At 41.8% G+C, this 20,438-nt stretch overlaps 1 protein-coding gene across 1 annotated transcript; it reads right to left on the bottom strand.

Annotated features, from left to right (window-relative positions):
* Nucleotides 1-1,487: 1,487 nt before the first annotated feature.
* mmp15a (matrix metallopeptidase 15a) lies at nt 1,488-20,199 on the bottom strand. The gene is made up of 11 exons (XM_083893214.1): nt 19,674-20,199; nt 16,761-16,909; nt 14,395-14,517; nt 13,983-14,305; nt 13,735-13,896; nt 10,618-11,024; nt 8,879-9,017; nt 7,557-7,707; nt 6,728-6,843; nt 4,149-5,169; nt 1,488-4,065 (listed from the first exon to the last, which is right to left on the bottom strand). The coding sequence occupies exons 1-10, from the start codon at nt 19,797-19,799 to the stop codon at nt 4,691-4,693; spliced, it is 2,175 nt and encodes a 724-aa protein (XP_083749340.1). The 5' UTR covers nt 19,800-20,199; the 3' UTR covers nt 1,488-4,065; nt 4,149-4,690.
* Between the last annotated feature and the right edge of the window lie 239 nt (nt 20,200-20,438).

Here is a 20,438-nt window from a genome sequence, read left to right as displayed (position 1 = left end):
CAACATAATCAGTAACTTTACGTGCTTTCATCTAAATTACTTTTGTATTTAACGTGTTCAATTTATTTTCTATTTCTTCTTAGATATGATAATAAAAACAACTGTTTTTTTTTGTCTTATATGCACAATGAAGTCTCCATCATCTACAATATAATCCAAATGATCTTCAATCCCCTCCTCAATAGTTACAGTGTCAGCTACATTACTTCTTACATCTTAAAAAACATCAACATTTTAATACGGAAATTATATCAATACAGAAATATAAAATCTATCTAATCAATACAGGAAATATTATAATTATTTCATAAACAACACTGGAAATAAAGCTTTAAAGAGGGGGAAGCAAGAACCAAGACAGAACTGACTGATGTAAGTGTTCAGGAAACTGGAAATATCCATATATGAAGGCCCTTTTATAATCCCTATTATTCTGGAATTAAGGCATTTTTGTGCCTTAAACAACCTCAAAAACTACTGTAATTAATTAAAATTGCAGCTTCCTGTACGTCATTATGTCAGAGCTGATCAGGATTAGTTTCAGTCACGGATCATCCACTCTCTGTTTCATCAGGTCTCAATGCTTATCTGTTTCTTCTTCATTTATATTTGTAATGTTTTTGTCGACTCTAACTTTTTCTATTTGTATTACAACACACTAAATATAACAGCATTTAAATAATAATAATAATAATAATAATAAAAAAGCATGGTAACCACTAGGATTAACCCTCACAGTCTCCACCCTACCCACACTTTCTTCCGTTCTCTAGAATCTTTGCTCATATTCCAGTTGTTCAGTCTGGATTAAGGCCCACTGTGCTTCTACATTATTCTAGCCAACTCTGTGTGTGTGTGTCATGGACGTGTTCTCTCAGATTATCCCGCACAGCTGAGCTGATAATGGGATCTGCTGCCCTCAGCCTCCTGCCTCATCAGCACCATGAAAAGCGTTTTCTCACCGTTTTCCTCCGACACAACAACACTGTTGGTTCACTGATGGATGATGTCATCTACGTCTGTGTCATTCACCATGACTGATGCCTGTTTAACTTCCATAACAGCAGCTACAAACGGAAAAAAAAACAGAAGTAGCTCTGAAACCCTTCTTATCAATGTCGTTTTCTCCTCCTCCTCCTTCTTCCTTTCAGACCTCACAACTTTTACTTATTCTATATCTTTATATCTGTAGATTTTACTTTTACAAATTAAGTTTTGCATCCTTGTCTAAATCCTTTGAGGCCAACATTTTAGAGACAACAACCCCCTCTTGTGGCCAAATGTGTAAATGACTCATAAGCAGAAAGTTTTATATACCAGGGCACTAGGTAAAAATAAACGAAGGCCATAAACGAGAAAACAAAGCCATAAAGTGCAGCAAAGTGTTTTGTTTTTTTACCTGTGAGTTTTATTGTGAAAATCCTTTTAACGTACTCCATACACAGAGCCTTATAACAGAACATGCCCCGCATGCATCAAACGTCATATAGTAATTAATCGACTGCTGTTCTTACAGAAAATGTACAAAACAAAAAAATATAACTGGAGTAAAAAAAAAACCAACCAAACAAAAAAAAACATATTTATAGTATGAATATTCACAGAAAAAGACAAAATGACACGAGCACAGATATAAACAGATGTAGCGTGGACGTAGTGGCTTCACAAAGAAGTGACAGTGAAAGACAGGGGTCACATGACAGGAATTATGTGGAGAAGATGAGGAAAAAAAGAGGACATAGATGAAGTTAAGAGGAGGAGGAGGAGGAGGAAATACAAGCAGAGCACAAACAAGAAGGCTTGAAAAGGAGGAGTGGACTCTGTGGCCTAATCTAGGTCAGTAGGTGCAACGCCAGCGCTGCCCCTCCCCTCTTCCCTCGGAAAGGAAATGCAGACTCTCTCTCTCTCTCTCTCTCTCTCTCTCTCTCTCTCTCTCTCTATCCCTTCCTTCGTCGCTGCCTCCCCCAGTCCCTTCCTTTACCACCTCATCTCCCCTTCTCTCTTATTTTCTCCAAAACTCTGCACCACCATTTGTATTAACCCTCCTCCTCTTTTCTCTCTTTTTTGTGTGCATTTTTTCCCCCATCTTGCCTCCCTCCTCCTCCTCCTCCTCCTCCTCCTTCTGAGCCTGACACTACTAAATCAGCAACATGTGGGTTTAATGGAAACCAGACCCTGACCCATTCTTCTCCTCTCCCTCGTACACACTGATCCAACATTGACTCCTTCTAGCTTTAGCGTGAAAATAAAAAAGAATAAGCGACACACACTGCTGTGTGAGTGTTTTCACTCTTCACAGGTTGAGATGGACAGACAAACTTAATAGTTTCTTCACTTCTGCTTGTGTAATAAGTGATTACATTTGCCCTGCTCTTGTATTTCACTGTAGCCTCAGCAGCGGTCGTATATCAATATGTCTCCGGTGGGATTGTGCTTTATTTTTTCTTAATGGTGCAGTTATTGTGGCTGTGGAGGAGGAGGAGGAGGAGGAAGAGGAGGAGGAGAGGCCGGAGCCCGTGTGTCTGTGCACAAAGACTCTGTATGTGCCTTTGTCTGGCAAAGTGTGTGTGTGTGTGTGTGTGTGTGTGTGTGTGTGTGTGTGTGTGTGTGTGTGTGTGTGTGTGTGTGTGTGTGTGTGTGTGTGTGTGTGTGTGTGTGTGTGTGTGTGTGGTTTTTAGGATTTATACAACAGAGGAGTGAGGACATTTTGGCTGGTCCTCACATATGTAAAAGGACTTTTTTTTAATGGGGTTAAGACCTGGTTTTTAGGGTTAGGGTTAAAAACACCCAACTTTTCCCAGGACTAGTAGTCCGCACAGTGGTGTGGTCTACGTGATATGCAGGTATACGGCTACAAAAAGGTCAGGATTTTTCGGTATGACCACTTAAAAATGGGCATATATGTATCAATTATACCCATGTTATTTGTTTTTTTGCAAATAAAAGAGCAGAGATTGACTCTCGTTTTCATTAAAAACACTAAATATAATCAAATTCATCAAGTGCATACTCTTTTTTACTATCTTTTTGACAGTATACCCACTACATTAGACCACACTACACCACTGAGTCCACATAGGGACCAGAACCCAGTCCTAAGATGTGAATTGTAGTAAAAATTAAGGTTAAGTATTTTGGCTGGTCCTCAACATCTGTAAAATTGCTTTTTTTTAATGGGGTTAAGACCTGGTTTTTAGGGTTAGGGTTAAAAACACCCAACTTTTCCCACGACTAGTAGTCCGCACAGTGGTGTGGTCTACGTGATATGCAGGTATACGGCAACAAAAAGGTCAGGATTTTTCGGTATAACCACTTAAAAATGGGCATTCGGACGTATCATGACGTCAAATTCATCAAGTGCATACTCTTTTTTACTATCTTTTTGACAGTATACCCACTACAGTAGACCACACTACACCCCTGAGTCCGCATGGGGACCAGAACCCAGTCCTAAGATGTAAATTGTGGTAATAATTAAGGTCAAGGTTATAGTTAAGGTGAGCGTCAATGCTTTGTTCAGGAATGATAAATACAGAGTCCTGCATGTGTGTGAGTACATGTTTATATACGGCTGTGAGGATTCAATCTATTCTTTGTGAGAACATTATTTGCTGCTCCTCTCAACTTTAAAGGGCTTTTTTCAAAAGGTTAAGAGCTAGAAAATTAGGGGTGAGGGGGTGAGGGAGTGTCCACACTCTGTACAAGAATGTGTGTGTGTACTTGTAATTGTTGCCTCTTTACGACATAAACGCTAACCCTGTGCCACGACCAGCAGTAGTCCTCATGGAGACCAAAAACCTGCTCCTAATGAGGCAGAAGCTCATTTGTGAGGAACTGGTTTAAGTTTTAGAGCAAACATTAGAATTGTGGTTCGGTTAAAGTTAGGGTTAATTCACTGGTTATGGTTAAGGTTAGAGATAATGTTTTGCTGTGTGTGTGTGTGTGTGTGTGTGTGTGTGTGTGTGGGCAGATATAATGGGCTCAGTGGGAGACGGGCAGTCATGGACTCACACAGCTGTCACACATTCCTGTGCTGGTTAGCATACTAGCTTCTCCTGCTTGTGGCTGTGCATGTGTGTGTGCATGTGTGTGTGTGTGTGTGTGTTTATTAAAAACACACACACACACACACACACATGCACACACACATGCACACGTGTGTGTGCATGTGTCGGTATCCTGTGCATCACACATGCACAGCCACAAGCACATCTGCACAAAACAGAATCAAAAGTGCAAAAAAAAGATCTCTTCTAGGCAGAAAACTAATGTTAAAGCACCAAAGTCAAACGTATGAAAGTTTTTAAAAAGCTGTAAGCACTCATGTTTGTTTGTATGTATGTACAGTGTGTGTGTGTATGTACGTGTATTACTTTTTCTACATTGTTCCTCCTGTGTACGATTAGTATTGATAGACTCTGATTCCTCGAGTGTGTGTGTTTTTTAAGGCATTTTCACGCATCTTGAAGGCACAAAATAAAAAATAAAAAAGCTCCAGGGCCAAAAGAAGGAAATATATACGCTGCAGCTCCACAGGCACTAAATTTTACCACAATTTCACACGAGTCAACCGAGGACTCATCCTCAGCGTTCTCAGACTCAAGAACCGCATCAAAGCTTCCGTCGACACCGACCTCTGCACCAGACCACACGATCCATACCCGTTCTGCCGTTTCCTGTTAGCTCCGCGTCACACCCAGTCCTGCATGGAGCGCTTGCAGTGCACCAGGGCCCTCGGCGGCTCCTTGTTCTGCAGAGTCCTGAGGATGGCGTAGATGAGGACGAGGATGCACACGATGAGCACCAGAGGGACAGTCACCATGACCAGGGTCATGACTTTTGACTCGTTGTCGGCCATTGTGACGACCACATTCACCTCGTCGTCGTCGTCGTCGTCTTCCTCGTCTGCGGTGTCAGGTTTAGAGGTTTGGTCTTCTTCCACTGGGTCTTTGTCTTTGTCTGGCTCTCTGTGCTCGTCTTCGCCTCGATCTGACGGGTTCACCGGTTTTTCCTTCGGCTCCTGCTCGGTGTCGGCGTCAGGCTGAGGGTCTGGAGCTCCTCTGCAGCCCATGAAGTCCTTCAGGACGGAGCGAGGGAAGCCTTTGTCTGCCTCCGTCCTGTGGTTGTCAAACCTCCAGTAGTTGCTGCCTTTGTAGAAATATGTGTAAGCTGCGTCAGAGAAAGACAAGAGAGAGTTCAGTCAGGTTAGACGATCTAACTTTGACACGAGGAAACATAGTGAGCAGAGAAGATAATACCTCCCCCTTCTACTGCACGTTAAAGAGCCCACAGGTGGACGCTGGGGTGAAGGTCAGGCTTTTAAAATGGACACACTGAATTCTGACTTTAAACTCTGAATTCTGACTTCATTCTCGGAAATCTGGGCACCCGTAGTTCTGAGTTTAAAGTCAGAATTCAGAGAATAAAGTCAGAATTCTGAGTTTTAAAGTCAAAATTCTGAGTTTAAAGAATTCTGACTTTATTAATTCTGACTCAACTCAGAATCCTCAGAATTCAGATTTTTATATTCAGAATTCTGAGAATAAGGTCAGGATTCTGAGTTTAGTCGGAATTCTGAGAGGAAAGTCAGAATTAATAAAGTTAGAATTCTGAGTTTTAAAGTCAGAATTCTGAGTTTTGAAGTCAGAATCCTGTTCTGTAGTTCCACACAAAGTATTTTTAGGTTTAAGTAGAAAAAAAACACACATCAAAGACTGAATAATTTCCGGTACAGCTGAAAGTGGGATTCTATTAATCCTATTGTAATTTGATCAAACTCTTTTTCAGCAAAAGCTTTTGAAGGCAGGCCCGTCTCTTGGCAGCGACACACAGGACCAAATGCTCCAAATGTTCAACCGAAGCATCCTGCTACATTCTCCCAAAAAGTATTTTAATTTCTATGTATTATTAGATTACACGACTTTAGTTTTAGATGCATAAAATGATGCGTGTTATAGATTATAGTCCAAATGTGTAACAAGATTTGAAGTCTGGCAGTTAAAGCCGTGTAGAACTGGACCTTAGTTGAGTCCCATGACAGATTTGCACTGATTTGAACTGCCTGCTTCACTTCACTGTTTGTCTTCTTGACAAGGTAAAACTGAGTTCATCTTTTGTGTAAACAAAAAGCAGACTCAGGAATGCATCTTTGGGGAGCGGTCTAGTGTTTGCACTCGCCGCAACTTTCCCACATTTTGGTTCCGACACAGGTCGAGAGCTGATTCAGGCATTCAAAAACAAATTATATATGATTTTTTTTTTTTTTTTTTCATATTAACTGATATTCAGTGCTTATCAGTTGACCAAAATGTGTAAATGACATGTAAAATGTAACCACACAGACTGTGTTCTGGGTGTAAATGTGGCTGTAGTGATATTATAAGCAGTGTGGGCGGAGATAAGATCTGAATGTTAGGAGAATGCATTCAGAGCAGCTTCGCCGCAAATCTAATTTCCACAGGAAGAACAGTGCCAACCCTCAAACCAGAGCTCTCATTCCTCTTTTCTCTCTCTCATCCTCTCACTCTCCTCTCTGCTCTGCTTGCTCCAGCCTAACCAAACCCAAATGTAATTATTTTCCCCTCCCTGTCTTCCACACACACCTCATTTCACCCTCTCTAACCTTGCACTCCCATCTCTCAATCCACCTCCACTCACTCCTGCATTTAAGGTTTGTTGCTTGATGACCGGAAGATTCGTTGCTGCCTCATTTGAAGTCATTACTTACCTCCATCATCGCTGAGGAAGGCTCCTTTGGGCGAGGCAGGGATCCTGCCCCATCTGCTGATTGGTTTGGGGAAGTCGCCGTCTGTGATGCGGGTCTCCTCGTTGAATCGCCAGTACCTGCACACAGACGTGCAATAGAGGAGGTTCACATGAGGTTAGAAAAATACATCTATCTATAAAGCAAGTTGCGTCTGTGTGTCTGTCTGTCTGTGACAGACTGAACAAGGATCTGTTGAAAATATTTTCCATCCTCTTAGGGAAAAATTTTAATGAATTTTTGAAATTCAGGAAATTATCCATTTGCCCTGATGCACTTTTGACACTGACTTTTTTCAAAAAAACAAAAAGAATCTCGGAATGACTTGAAATGTACCATCATTATAGTCAGTATCGCCCAGAACAACGATCCATCGAAAATATTTGCAAACCGCTTAAGGAATAATTTTAATGAATTTTTGAAATTCAGGAAATGATCCATTAGCCCTGATGCACTTTGACAGTGAGCTGACTTTCTTCTCAAAAACAAAAAGTATCTCGGAATGACTTGAAATTTGCCGTCATAATAGTCGGCATCGCCCTGAACAAGGATCCATCCTGAACCAATCCTGAATCCATGCACTTTGACAGTGAGCTGACTTTCTTCTCAAAAACAAAATGTATCTCTTAAATTAACTTCCAATGGAAATTTACCAGAAATGTACCAGAAATCCCAGAATCCTGATATTTATGTGACATTAGCTTGATGAACAGAAACCAGGTGCCAATCTACCTCAACAAGTATTGGAAACGTATCTTTAATCCAGGGTTTTGTGTGTAGGGTGATGATATACCTGTCTCCTGCAAAGAAGTATGTGTGTCCGTTGGGCTCCCACCAGATGGCCGTGTCAATCCTTTGTGTAGGAACTCCTCGTCCGTACTCGTGTATGGGCTGTGGGTATCCTGGCAGCACATCAGCCTCCCTGAACACCCAGTATTTATCATCTGCAGGGACAAAATGTATAACTAAAATATGTCTGTAAAGACAGTATAGTAGTGTTGTTTACCTGGCTTAGAGAATGGAAATATGAGATAAAGTCAAACGAGCGCTGCGAAACAGAAACAAAGAAGGAACACACAGGGCCAAAACAATCACGGGCATATGGAGCAAAAAGCAATGGTCTGGCATATGCCATTTGTCATGGGGTTAACTCACTCCAGCAGAAATGTGGAAAGGATAGACAAGGTACAAATGGTTGGCATAACACTGCTTTTCCATATGTGGAAGCCAGTTCCTCCACTAACCCTAACCTTTAGAGCCACTTTCCACTTCTATTGCCAAGGTCCTGCAGCACTGCAACAAAACGCAATTAACAACAGTTGCTAAGCTCATGGGACTCATTCTGACTTCATAGAAGCGACATTTCTGCAGGTTTTCATGCATTCACGACTCAAGTCTCCTGAGCTTGAGCAGCTGTTTCTCAAAGAATTTGACGGGGGGGGGGAACAAACGCAGCAATAATGATGATGTGAAAGTGTGATCGATCGCACATAGAGAAGCCTGCGAAAATGCATAACGAATCGCCATCTGCCCTCGTTAAAGTAAAAGTGAAAGCTGTGCAGCTGTTCACATGTGGAGCAGCGAGACAGAAGGCTGATGCAATCCTCTGCCTCTCCTCTGAGGCCTCCGTTGGACGAGGAGGCTGCAGCTGCCATACTGCACAAGCAATGACGTGAGGCACTCGCATACACATGCACACACAAACCTAATACCTCATCTTTAGTAGTGTAGTTTGTGTGCGTGTGTGTGCGTTAGCTACGTAGTTCGAGCTGTGTTTAATTACGACCGTCTCCTCATGAATCACAACTGTGCGTGGAGGGAAAAAACATGAAATGCTGAGTTTGCACCGATTCCTTCCACTCAAATCAAAGAGTGAATTTGTGTTTCTCGCTCCCATTTTGTGGTAACGCAGCACACACACACACACTTTAACCACTCCATGACGGCCTCAGATTCGCTCAAGGAAAAAGCAGCTGTGAAAATGACCATCTGTAGTTGCCTGTAGGCAAAGGCGCTAAACTGAAAAATGCTCACCGCACTCTTTGAGAAGAGCTTTAAGTCGGCACAGAGGCCGTGACGTTGTAGTTTCATCGTCACTGCACAGCTCTGACATACCTTTAAAGAAGACGAATTTGCCATCGTGGCGTTCATACGCAGCGTCGATGTCGTTTGGCAGACCGTTCCAGAAGACAGATATGGGCATTGGGTAGTTGTCCAAAACTCGGTTTCTGCGGACGCGCCAGAACCAACGACCCTGCAGAAACAAACAAAAGATAGTTGATGTTTACACTCAAAATCTGCAATATAACTAAATATCTAATCAGCCAATCACATGGCAGACACTCAACACATGCACACATGGTCAGGACAAGTTGGTGCCAAACTGGCTCGTCTGGGTATTTCAAAAACTGCTGATCTAACTTGGATTTTCACACACAACCATTCCCTAAGGGGGATTTACAGGTCCATAAAAGAGAAATTATCCACGGTAAGCAGCAGTTCTCTGTGCGATAAAATGCCTTGTTGATGCCACAGGTCAGAAGAGAACTGCCAGACTGGTTTGAAATAACTCAACCTAACCACCTGTTACAACCAAGGTCTGCAGAAGAAAGAAAATCACTGAATGCACGAAACACACCTATTTATTAGGTGTTCTGTGTACCTAATAAAGTGGCAGATTGAGAGTTCATTTCCTCTAACACCCCTGCAATGAAATGGCGACATATCCAGGGACCCTGCCTCTCATCTAATGTCAGCTGGAATAGCTTCTAGCTTCCCCTGAGAGCCTCAAAGGTGAAGCACAATAGAATAGAACACAATGAGCCCATTGGGATAAATTTGTCCTGGGCATCCATGAATGGAGCCCCACCACATATAAATACAGACAGTTCTTCAGCTTATTCAATTCAATTCAATTTTATTTGTATAGCGCCGATTCATAACCATTCATTATGTTAAGGCACGAGAGAAACCCGACCCAGGAACACAATGAGTAAGCACTCTCAGTGGAGAGAAAAAAAACACGATCTCTGACAGAGCCAGACTCTGAGTGTATGAACATGTGCCTCCAACGAGTATCATATACATGTACAATCAGAAAACCAACAACATTTAACAGTCCACATACCAGGCTGTAGACACTGTACAGATGTTCCACCAAATACTGCAAATAATGTCTCCCCAGATGTTCTCCACCAAACCAAAATGTCAAAACACAGCACATTTCTAAACCAGAATCCTATCCTTTCCCCTCCTAGGATGGGTAGATAGATAGACGGATGAATGTTTTGCCATCTTTCATCAAAAATGAAACAATTGCCCTTGCGCAACTTCTTCTTGTTGTTGTTATTGTGGCTCAAAACTGGGTCGTGTCAGTTCACAGATTGTAAACGTTAGGTGTTAGGGGTTGTAAAAAAAAATTCCAGGAACCAGGGAACTAATCAACAACACGTGGGTGCTTTTAACAGGGTGCCCACACCTTGGTTGACACCAAATTCAAATTCAAGCACTTTCCAGGACCAAATTCCTTCAAATTCAATGACCAATGAATGTGCTGACACAGCTTAAGATGGGAGGGCAACTTGTCAAGAGCCGCTTCGTCACGTTTTTATTGATCTGCAGCACGCTCTGCGTCTGGTCAAGAGATTGTCCTTGGGATCTTGGACAAGTCAGTCTTGGAATCTGCATTTCGTCAACAACGGGGTGACAACAATTGTTTGCCTCGTCTACGTAGATCAAACAATGCAGGGTGCATGAAACAGTGGGTAGCAAACAACCTTTCTTGCCCAAAATTCAAGGACCTGTTGGAACAATCCAATCCAATGCAAACACTACAAATTTGTTTTCATTCTCACCTTGAAAACAAACATCTCCCCTCTCAGCATGGTCACCGTGTCAAAGTCTCCATCACAGATATCTGGAGCCTGGTTGTCCGGCACTTTGGGAGGACGTGGAGGAGGAGGAGGCTGAGGCGGCTGAGGAGGATGAGGAGGTGGAGCGGGAGGGATGTCTTTTCTAATCCGCGGGGTGACAGGTTCGGGCTCACGTGCTGAGACAGATGTCGTGGAGGTGGGCGGAGCTGCAGAAGTTGTGGTAGGGCCGGGGGTCAGCTCCGGACGGGCCGGCGTTGGGTTGGGCGCCTCAGGTTTGGGGTCAGCGGGGGAGGCGTAAGTGACATCGTCTTGGCGAGGTGAAGAAGAGGTGGGGGAGTCGTCAGGAGTGCGACGAGTGGTGGGCGGAGCGTCGGTGTCGAGAGGAGGACCTTGGGAGGACAGGATGGAGTGTTTGTGTTTAAAACCAGAAAATGAAAGAGTTGAAATCACAGTTCTGGAGGCCAAACCAGCTGAGATTAAATAAACCCCCTTCAATGTGTCTCTGTGGCGTTTCTTTGATTCCTGCTCCTTCATATTCTCCTCCCATCTCCTCACAGTGCGCTCTCTATCTCCCTCTCACACAAAGAGAAAGTATTTTTCCATTTTTTGCAGCGGCTATAAGCTCACTTGACTGATTGTGCCTGTGCTGCTGCTGCTCTCTCCAAAGAGGAGCCGTGCTGGTTGCTAAGAGAGGAAAACAGCCAGCGTTATGTAATATCCACAGACAGCTGATGGCCTCACAGATGCACTTAGTTACTGGGAACCAAAAATATATCGAGCACGAATAAATCGAGGCTGCAGTGCTGCTCGTCAGGGACGTGGATATGTCGAGCAATTCATTATCTGCAGCATTTTAACCAGCCCTTCTGCAGATATTGTGCTTAAAATGTTCCCTGTTAAGAAACTAAAAGGTCTGTAGAAGGTCTACAGACACATGTTGACTCTTAATTCAAATGGTGAACGACAGAGCACGATCTGAAGATCAAAAACTGGCAAAATGGTGAAGCCGCTGTTACATAAAGACCTCAACAAAGAGAACTCAAATGTTTACACTGTGCTAGGCTTCAGATCCTAGGTAGAAATCAGCTCTTTCCTCTACGCCATCATTTATAGTTGATCTGTTTAATAAAAAGGGAACTACTGTATAATTTCACTGCAAATATTTACCTGACAGCATTTGCAGCAGAAAGCTGCTTTGCCAGAACTTCCCTCTGATGCAGACCTTGGGTGGAGACATATTATCAATAGGGCTAGGGTTGTGTGGGTGTGTGGGGGTTTGGGGTTTTCTTAAACTAAACCATAGACCACATTCTTAAAGTGAATCAGATTTTTTTCTTCTTCTTCTTCTTCTGTTATGTCACACCACAGACGTAACCAAGACAAAACAATGAAGAGTAAATAAATATGTTTAAAAATGGAAATGATTCTCCTCGCTGAAAATGTCTGAATGTTTTTGTCTGGAGCAAAAAAAAAAAAAAAAAAACAGTGTAAACAATGTAGGTGATAAATTCACATCTGTTTGAGCTGTAATTACAGCTCTAATAAGAGGGTGACTGCAGGAAAACACCCACACACACTGTATATGTTAGACGCACACAAAGCTGTTATCTGTCCATTAACAATGGCATCCATTCACTCAGCAAACGCATGATAACATCATGATGGCATGCCTGACATGCTGTGTCGAGTGAGGTCCACTACATCTCCTCACAGCTTCTGGCTTTCTGTCTTCCTCTGATCAGGCTCCAGATGTCGTACGACTCTGCGATACAACCTTGCACCAGAGCCGTCGTTCTGCATTTCTGCAGCCTCACAGTGATCTTAAACATCAAAAAACTTCCCATCTGTCCCCTGTTCACTGTCCTCAGGCAAGACACTGTCAGACTATTTCTGTCCCCACGGCGGCTGGAAGATGATAGGAATCCTCAAAGAGTTGAAAAGACATCAGTTGTTGAGTAGAAACCGAGGAAATTAAAAGGATGTGACCAAAATCACAGTCTGTTTCAGTTACAGGCCTTGACCTGACACATGGATACAGATTGTTTATACAACACAGCTGCTAGTGAGTGGGTTAGCTTTTGGTATCACACAAGCATAGCCACAACTGCTTTGTTAGCATCGTCAAAAAAGCTCTTTTAGTAGCATAAATAATGAATAATAAAGTGTTGAAAATTGTTACTTGAAAACTGGGTTGAGAATGTTTTCACCACAGCTGCTAGCAAGTGATTAGCTTTTTGTGTTACACAATTATAGCCAAAACTTAGCATAACTGCTAGCATAGCCAAAACGTGAGCTTTGAAATGTACAGAGGTCTTTTGCTAGCATAAATAATAACAGCGCAAATTAATGCCACAATGCCTTAACATGAAAATTGGGTCAGAAATGGTTTCAACACAACTACTAACAGGTGGTTAGCTTTTTGTATCGCACAAGTATAGCCAAAACTTAGCAAAAATGCGGGACCGTACCTATGTTCCCGGGTCCTATGTTCCCCGGGTCCTATGTTCCCCGGGTCCTATGTTCCCCGGGTCCTATGTTCCCCGCTTTGTATGTGACCGGGGAACATAGGACCCTTTCTCTAACCCTAATCCTAACCCTACCCTTTTTCAAAAAAAGGGTCCTATGTACCCCTGTCACATACAAAGTGGACCTTTTTTGGGAAAAACGGGGAACATAGGACCCGGGGAACATAGGTATGACCCCCAAAAATGCTAGCATAGCCAAAACCTGAGCTTTGAAATGTATAGAGGTCTTCTGCTAGCATAAATAATGACAGTGCAGATTATCTAAAATGAGTGAGCTATCCAGTCTGATTCATTTTTCAGTTTTTCAGCTTCTTAAATGTGAATATTTGCGTGAAAATCATTCAAACTGAATAATGTAGACAAAACAAGACAGTCGAAAACACCATCATTTCCAGGTTTCGTAAACACAGATGAAAGATTCTCAACCTTTTTTGACATTTTACTCAAATTATTGAGAATAATCTACAGATGAATCGATTATGAAAACAATGGTTAGTTGCAGCCCTTATCCAGTCCCACCAAAAGCTTTAAATGATGTCGACGATGCAGACATAGAGGTGTATCAGAGCCTCACCATATATGTACTGTATTCCCTTGACGTCGTCCTTGTGCAGCGTAAAGTTGTTTGTGTCGACCCACTGGTAAAAAGGAGCCATTATTGCGCTGGGGTTATCTGAGTGCTCCAGACCCAGAGCGTGACCGAGCTCATGGACGGCAACCAGGAACAGATCTATACCTGCAACACAATGACACGGGTGAAATATGGGATTCAAATAATCATCCAGAGAACAATAAAACCAAGGGATTAAATTAAACTAAGACCTTCAGGGTTGTGGTTGTCAAGCGTCCAGGGTTCATCTGCATCAAAATGTGTATCGCCACCAATCCCCGGTCCTGGATAGTAGGCGTGAGCCAGCGACCCCCCCTCGCCATCGAACAAGGACATATCACCATGGAAACCAGAGGCAAACAACAGCAGGATGTCGGCCAGCTCCGTTTGGCTGCTGTTGGAGTGCATGTTGTTTTCCGCAGGACGCTCCTCAAAGGTGAGCGGGGTGACCCGTGCCCACACACCGAAGGCCTTACGGATGGCTCTGTGCATGTGCTCCTGTCCCAGTGAGGACGGGACGATCTGGTTCATGATGCTGAAGCCACAGGGAGAGAATAAAAAAACACATTTATTTAACTTTACTTTATCTAAATGTTTTAAAATAATATTCCAGTGCTATTTAACCTGTAAGTGATGTGGTCTTTGTCCCACTGCTGTCCAGTGAGCGTGTAGCGTTTCCTTCTTGCACCGTCACGGGGCTCCTCTGGTTTTCTGTCGGGGAGACCACAGCGTGGCCGGCGCATGGCTCTACACAGGCGGACACACACAAAAAAACACAAACTATAAACACAGATTTCTTTCTCAAATCCTTTTTTTTCCCTGTATATTATAATTTATATATATATAAATAATGAATGTATTATTAAAAAGCCAACAAAACCGTAGCTTCGCCTATTTCTGGCACTTTGCCACACTTTGCCATATTTGTGATACTTTGCGTCATTTTTGGCAAATACTAGTACAGCTGTAATTGTAGGCAGCAAAAATAGACTATTGTGGCCATTGCACCATAATGTTGTTGATATTGTTACCTCTAATTTTGTAAGAGCCAGTTGTGACTGTTATACCCAAATGTTGCTGGTACTGTAACTGTAACCTTTTTGCACTATATACATATTGTATTGTGGTTGAATGTTGGTGGTTTTACTTACCTTTTTTGCACAAAACTAGCAGCTATTTCAATACATAAGTGCAAAATAATTTATAACAATTTGTATCAATTTGTATCCGTTTACTGTACATGCAACACAAAATAGTAGTACAGGGGTTGACCGGCCCACTGGCTGGACAGCCTTCAGAAAAGCTGGCCCTCCAGAGATTTAGTTGAATAGCCCCGCTTTAGTACATTTTCTCAGATTTGATATTTTGTTGTAGAGATGTTAACAACGGGAACGTGGTCTGGTATAGCTTGTTTACGCAGTAATGGTTATAGATGTGTTGGTAATTAATAGCTTAACCCTTTAAGGTACTACTCAACTATTTGGTCGACCACACTTTAAGTCACTACATCTCATTAAAAAAAACATCAAGCTGAACTCAACCTGAATGAGCCATCTCTACCATTGTGTCTGTGAGCAGTTTGCCTTTACAGCATTCCTTCAAACAGCAAGTGACACAACGAACATTCACTCGTCCTTCGATGACGCATATCGGTGGGACTTTTGAAGGTAAGACTATTTTGTTGACATATTATCATTTCAGAGGAGTTGTTGTTGTACAGAATTCTGTAACTTAATTCAGCAAAAATAAGTCTTATAAGGGTCAAATAATTGTCTCAAAACATGCTCTACCAAACAGTTGACTTGTCATTTTATGGTAAAGGTAGAGAAGCTAGCTAATGTTGGTAAAATTAGGGGGGTAAAAGGCTTAGTGTTGTTAAAATGATTAAGAAATTGCACTTAATGTGACGTCTCTGAATGTTGTACTTTTATTATGAGCAGACGTCTCAACCGTTTGGTAGAGGACTGTATCTGAACTATTGTAGGGTCTAATTTAAAAAAATTAAATATATATGTTGTTATATATATTGATTGCCGTAATTGTTATCATTAGTCATCATCATTTTCCTTTACTTTTTTTCTTGGTGCGTACCTTAAATACATTTAAAGGTGGACCAAAGAAATGGGTTTTTAATTTGATTTTCCAAATTTTATATGCACAAAATTGAATGTATAACCTCAGAGCAGACAAAGCTCATACACTACACATTACACTACAACCAGCAGCTGCGTATCTTCCACGTTGAGCCCTTGAGTTTTTAAAGTTCTGTCATCTGGCTTACTCTAATTCCAGTTGTCACCCAGAGCCAGACTGACCAGCAGCTATTAATAGTTCCAAATGAGTGGTATCAAGCTTCTTATGTTCACTCGTGGCAATAAAAAAACAAAACAAGTGACGTCTCCTTCTACCACACACAGTTTACAGTAGGAAAACAATGGACTATTAGTTACAATCAAGGTCACAATGTGAATATAAGGATATGATGCAATGGCCTGAATAGACTCATTAGTGACAGGATGAGATTTAAAAGCGAAAAATAAACATTGAGTATTGTTATCGTGAAAAAGGTTATAAAGAGTTGTAACCGTTCCACTTGTCAGTGTAGCTGTGAACATGTGAATCTGGCAACATAATTCTTACAAATGTGTGGTTGTTGTGATGTGGTGTGTTTTTCTTTTTTGCCCAGTATCCTCAGAAGGTTCAAACTAAAACTTGTGGCCTCGTACCATTCCATGTGGAGTGGCATACAGGCAGAGAGAGAGAGAGAGAGCGAGAGAGAGAAAACCCCAAAACAACAGAATTTCGAGAGACCTAATTTTCAAAAGAAACAAATAAAACGAAAAACACATTCCTGCAAGCTTTTAAAACCACACCACAGAGTCCCTGGTGTCATGTTGTGGTCACTGCAGACACAACTCCACATGTTTGTGAGAAAGACATCAAGCGGGGGGGGGGGGGGGGGGAACAACACAACAACGAAGGCTTCTTACGCGACGGTGGCGGCGTCCATGTGTCCGGTCGCCTCCAGGCCGTAGACGCGCTGCATGTCGCTGATGGCGTTGGACAGGATGTGAGCCGACTGCATGGTGGACATCTGTCTGCTCGCCTGGGACAGGTAACCAAACCTACGAAGCCAAGCCTGGGGGAGAAGAATATGATTCCTGCTTAGTTTTTAGTTGCTTCACATGCAGGTGATGTCGGACGTACACTACCGTTCAAAAGTTTGGGGTCACCTATACAGTTTTTTGTTGTGTTTTCCACTAAAAGTCACACTTTTATTCATCAAAAGAGTTGCAAAATGAATAGAAAATATCGTCAAGACATTGACAGGATTAGGAATAATGACTTTTATTCAAAATTATCATTTTGCCCTTTCGTCAAAGAACCAGCAAAACTGTTTCATCGCACAAGGGTTTTCAAGGGTTTTCTAATCATCCAATAGCCTTCTAACGTGATTAGCAAACACAATGTACCATTAGAACACTGGAAATAGGCCTCTATACACCTATGTACATATTCCATTTAAAACCAGACGTTTGCAGCTAGAATAGTTGTTTACCACATTAACAATGTATAGAGTGTATTTATGATTCATTTAATTTTATATTCATTGAAAAAAAAGTGATTTTCGTTCAAAAATAAGGATATTTTTAAGTAACCCCAAACTTTTGAACGGTAGTATATATCAGGGGGGGTGTCAAACTCGATACGCCAGGGCAAATATCGATATTTTAATTGCTCTCTGTCAGTTTCACTTGCCGGGTGTCACTACCTCATGTCTCCACATGGTGGCGCTGCTGAAATGAATTGGGGGAAACTTGGGCAGGAAGTTACCCTGGCCCCGAAGAAGAGGATGTTTACAGCGGAGAAAGCTACGCTAGGAGATGCTCCATCCACGTTCAATACATTTAGACTTTATGCACTTTGTTCTCTACGTTGTGAATAAACGGGGAAATCCTGCACTTTTAACTTTTCACGTTAGCATTTTGTTTTCTTCAGTTAGACAGATATCGTGATGTGTCGCTATACGATACGACGATTATCACGGAATCGATGTATCGCGATATTATTGGCATCGTGGACCGAGTATCGCGTCGTGAGGTAATCCTGTGACTCCCACCCCTAATACTGTATATAAATATAATACAAAATGAACCTATTATTATCACAGATGTATAATAAAAACATGGAGAAGTGTGCAGCTGTGCCTCGGTTGACACCCTTGACGTATACGATGTGTATGAAGGAGTCATTATTTCCTCTGTTTTTTCAGGACCAAACAGCTGTCCGGTGAAGTTTAAAGTAAAAAACAGAATGAAGACATAGAAAACAGATGGATCCCATTAACATTACAACATTCCTGTTTGTTTTTTTCCCTTCTTGCACTGACAGCCAAGATAGGACAGAAATCTGCTCGTATCAAGAAGAAGAGAAGGAGAAGAGAGGAGAGGATATCTAAGACCATTCTAGACAGTCATTAAACCCTATGTCAACAAACTGTGTAATTCTAACTAACAGCCTCTTTCTTTTCATGTTTTTCTTTTGAAAATGAAGTGTGTGTGGAGCCACGTCGTCGAGCAAACAGGACGATGGCTCCTGAGGGGGGAAGAAGAAGAAGAACCTCTGTCAAGTTTATAAAGATGTGCTCTTTATAAACAGCCTCCACAGCAGAAACAACACCACAGGTCGTCTCATACTGATGTATGTGCAAATCAACACACAGGACCAGGGCCAATCATCCTGTATACCAGGGGTGTCACTGAGGGCCACAGCAGCATAATGGTTACCCTCAAAGGGCCAGACCTATTTTAACACAGATTTTTAAGACCACATAAAATGACGTCAATATATATATACTGTATAAAGCACATTATCAATATGACTCTAATCGATTAATCTGTCGATTGTTTTCTGGATTACTTGTTTGGTCGGTGTTTCCTAAACCTGGAAATGATGTTGATGTTCTTCAAAGTTCTTGTTTTGTCCACCAACTGAAAATAATTCAGTTTTAATGATTTTCTTTTGTTACATGGAGCAAAGAAACCAGGAAATATTCACATTTAAGAAGCTTCAAAATCTGAGAAACTTGTTTTCAACTTTAAAAAAAACCCATTCACGTTGATTATCAACCTTTATACATGACTACACACACGGCTATTCTTATAAGGACACCAAATTCATTTGGACAGCCTAAACAAAGCATTATCCCTAACTTTAACCAAACCACAGTTCAAATATTAGCCCTCAGTTCCTCAGAAATGAGGTTCTGCATCATTAGGACCAGGTTTTGTTCTCCACGAGGACTACACGTCCTGACAAAGATCAGTGTTTATGCTGTGTAGAAGGTCCTTAAATGACATAAAACAAATACAAGAACGCAAACATTAACTCCATAATTCCATCTTCTAGCTGCAGCTCACTGACCTTCATCAGTCGATGGACGTTTTTGTAAAGTCACTATTAAAAACTATAAGAACACTTTTAAATCAGCCACATGCATTCTTACGACAAGTGTGCGATATAGAACGTATACAAGGTGTTTACATAGGCTCTATAAAAGTCATCTATTAAATAGAATTTGTAAAATACAGCGGTTATAGGATAAGATAATTTCCGCTCTCATCCTCACATATAATTCACACACTGGTACAGTGACATTAGATGAAGATGGAGCGACAGGTAAGGTCTTCATTTATTATTTTTATGTCATTTGTTTTAATTTCTCCCATCACAAATCAGTTATTTCTGGATTTCCCTCCAAGTACCACCAGACAAAGCTGGCGTACCACTGCTGGTACACGCAACACAGTTTGAGAACCATGGTCCTACATGAGAAAGATCATCTAAAATGTGGCTGTTTTATGACACCTGGAAACACATGAAACGCTTTTCTTCTACTGTACCTCAGCACTGAAGGCTTCCTCCTCCTCTGTCACTGAGCTGCACACAACCAGAGAGCTGATGAGGAGGATGATGATGATGATGATGATGTGTGTCCATGGTTGCTGAGACGCCATGGTCTTCATCATGTGTCTCTACAGTCCTCAGATGTAGGATCAAAAAAGAGCTTTTTTATCTCCTCCTCCTCTAAACAACATCAACACTAATAAAATACAGGAAAAAAAAACTGTAGATTACACTGATGCAGACGTGTTTACACAATCACAAGGAGATTATAATCCATTCAGATTTGAGCCTCATGGCGCTTCAGTGGTTTCTTTCCATGCGTTTAAAAATAAAAGAAAAAGAAAAAGAAACTGCAGCTGCTGCCTGCAGAGATATGAGCGTCCTTTGTCCTCCTACAAGTCCACAATGTCCGACTCTGAAAACAAGAAAAAGAAAAGAAAGAATCCAGTGAGTCTTCGTCACCTTCTGCAAAACTCCAAAGGCGCCGGAACGAGAGAAAAACCCCCCCCACAAAAACCAAGAGAAGAGCCTCAAAATTAAGAAAGTGTTTGACCTTGGTGCAGGAGCAGTGATATCAGAGCGGTGTTACAATGTAAGTCTTCCGGTGTGTACTTTGTATCAGCTGTGACTGTGCTCAGGTCACAGATCACTATCACACACACACAAACACACAGCTGAGACACAGTCAACTTTTCTAATCATTCTGCTGCGAACAGCACTCAGCAGTCTCCTCCTCCTTCTCCTTAATAATAATGCAGAGC

This window comes from Microchirus variegatus, assembly GCF_963457635.1.
Source record: "Microchirus variegatus genome assembly, chromosome: 8".
Taxonomy (NCBI): domain Eukaryota; kingdom Metazoa; phylum Chordata; class Actinopteri; order Pleuronectiformes; family Soleidae; genus Microchirus; species Microchirus variegatus.
The sequence above is the reverse complement of the archived record's forward strand: the minus strand, read 5'-3'. Positions and strand labels throughout refer to the sequence as shown.

Coding starts and splice junctions, on each gene's coding strand:
- mmp15a (XM_083893214.1), bottom strand. CDS start 19,799: ATGATGAAGACCATGGCGTCTCAGCAACCATGGACACACATCATCATC. Junction 14,518..16,760: donor ATGGACGCCGCCACCGTCGC/GTAAGAAGCCTT, acceptor CCGCCTGTGTAG/AGCCATGCGCCGGCCACGCT. Junction 9,018..10,617: donor GGGAGATGTTTGTTTTCAAG/GTGAGAATGAAA, acceptor TTGTTTCTGCAG/GGTCGTTGGTTCTGGCGCGT.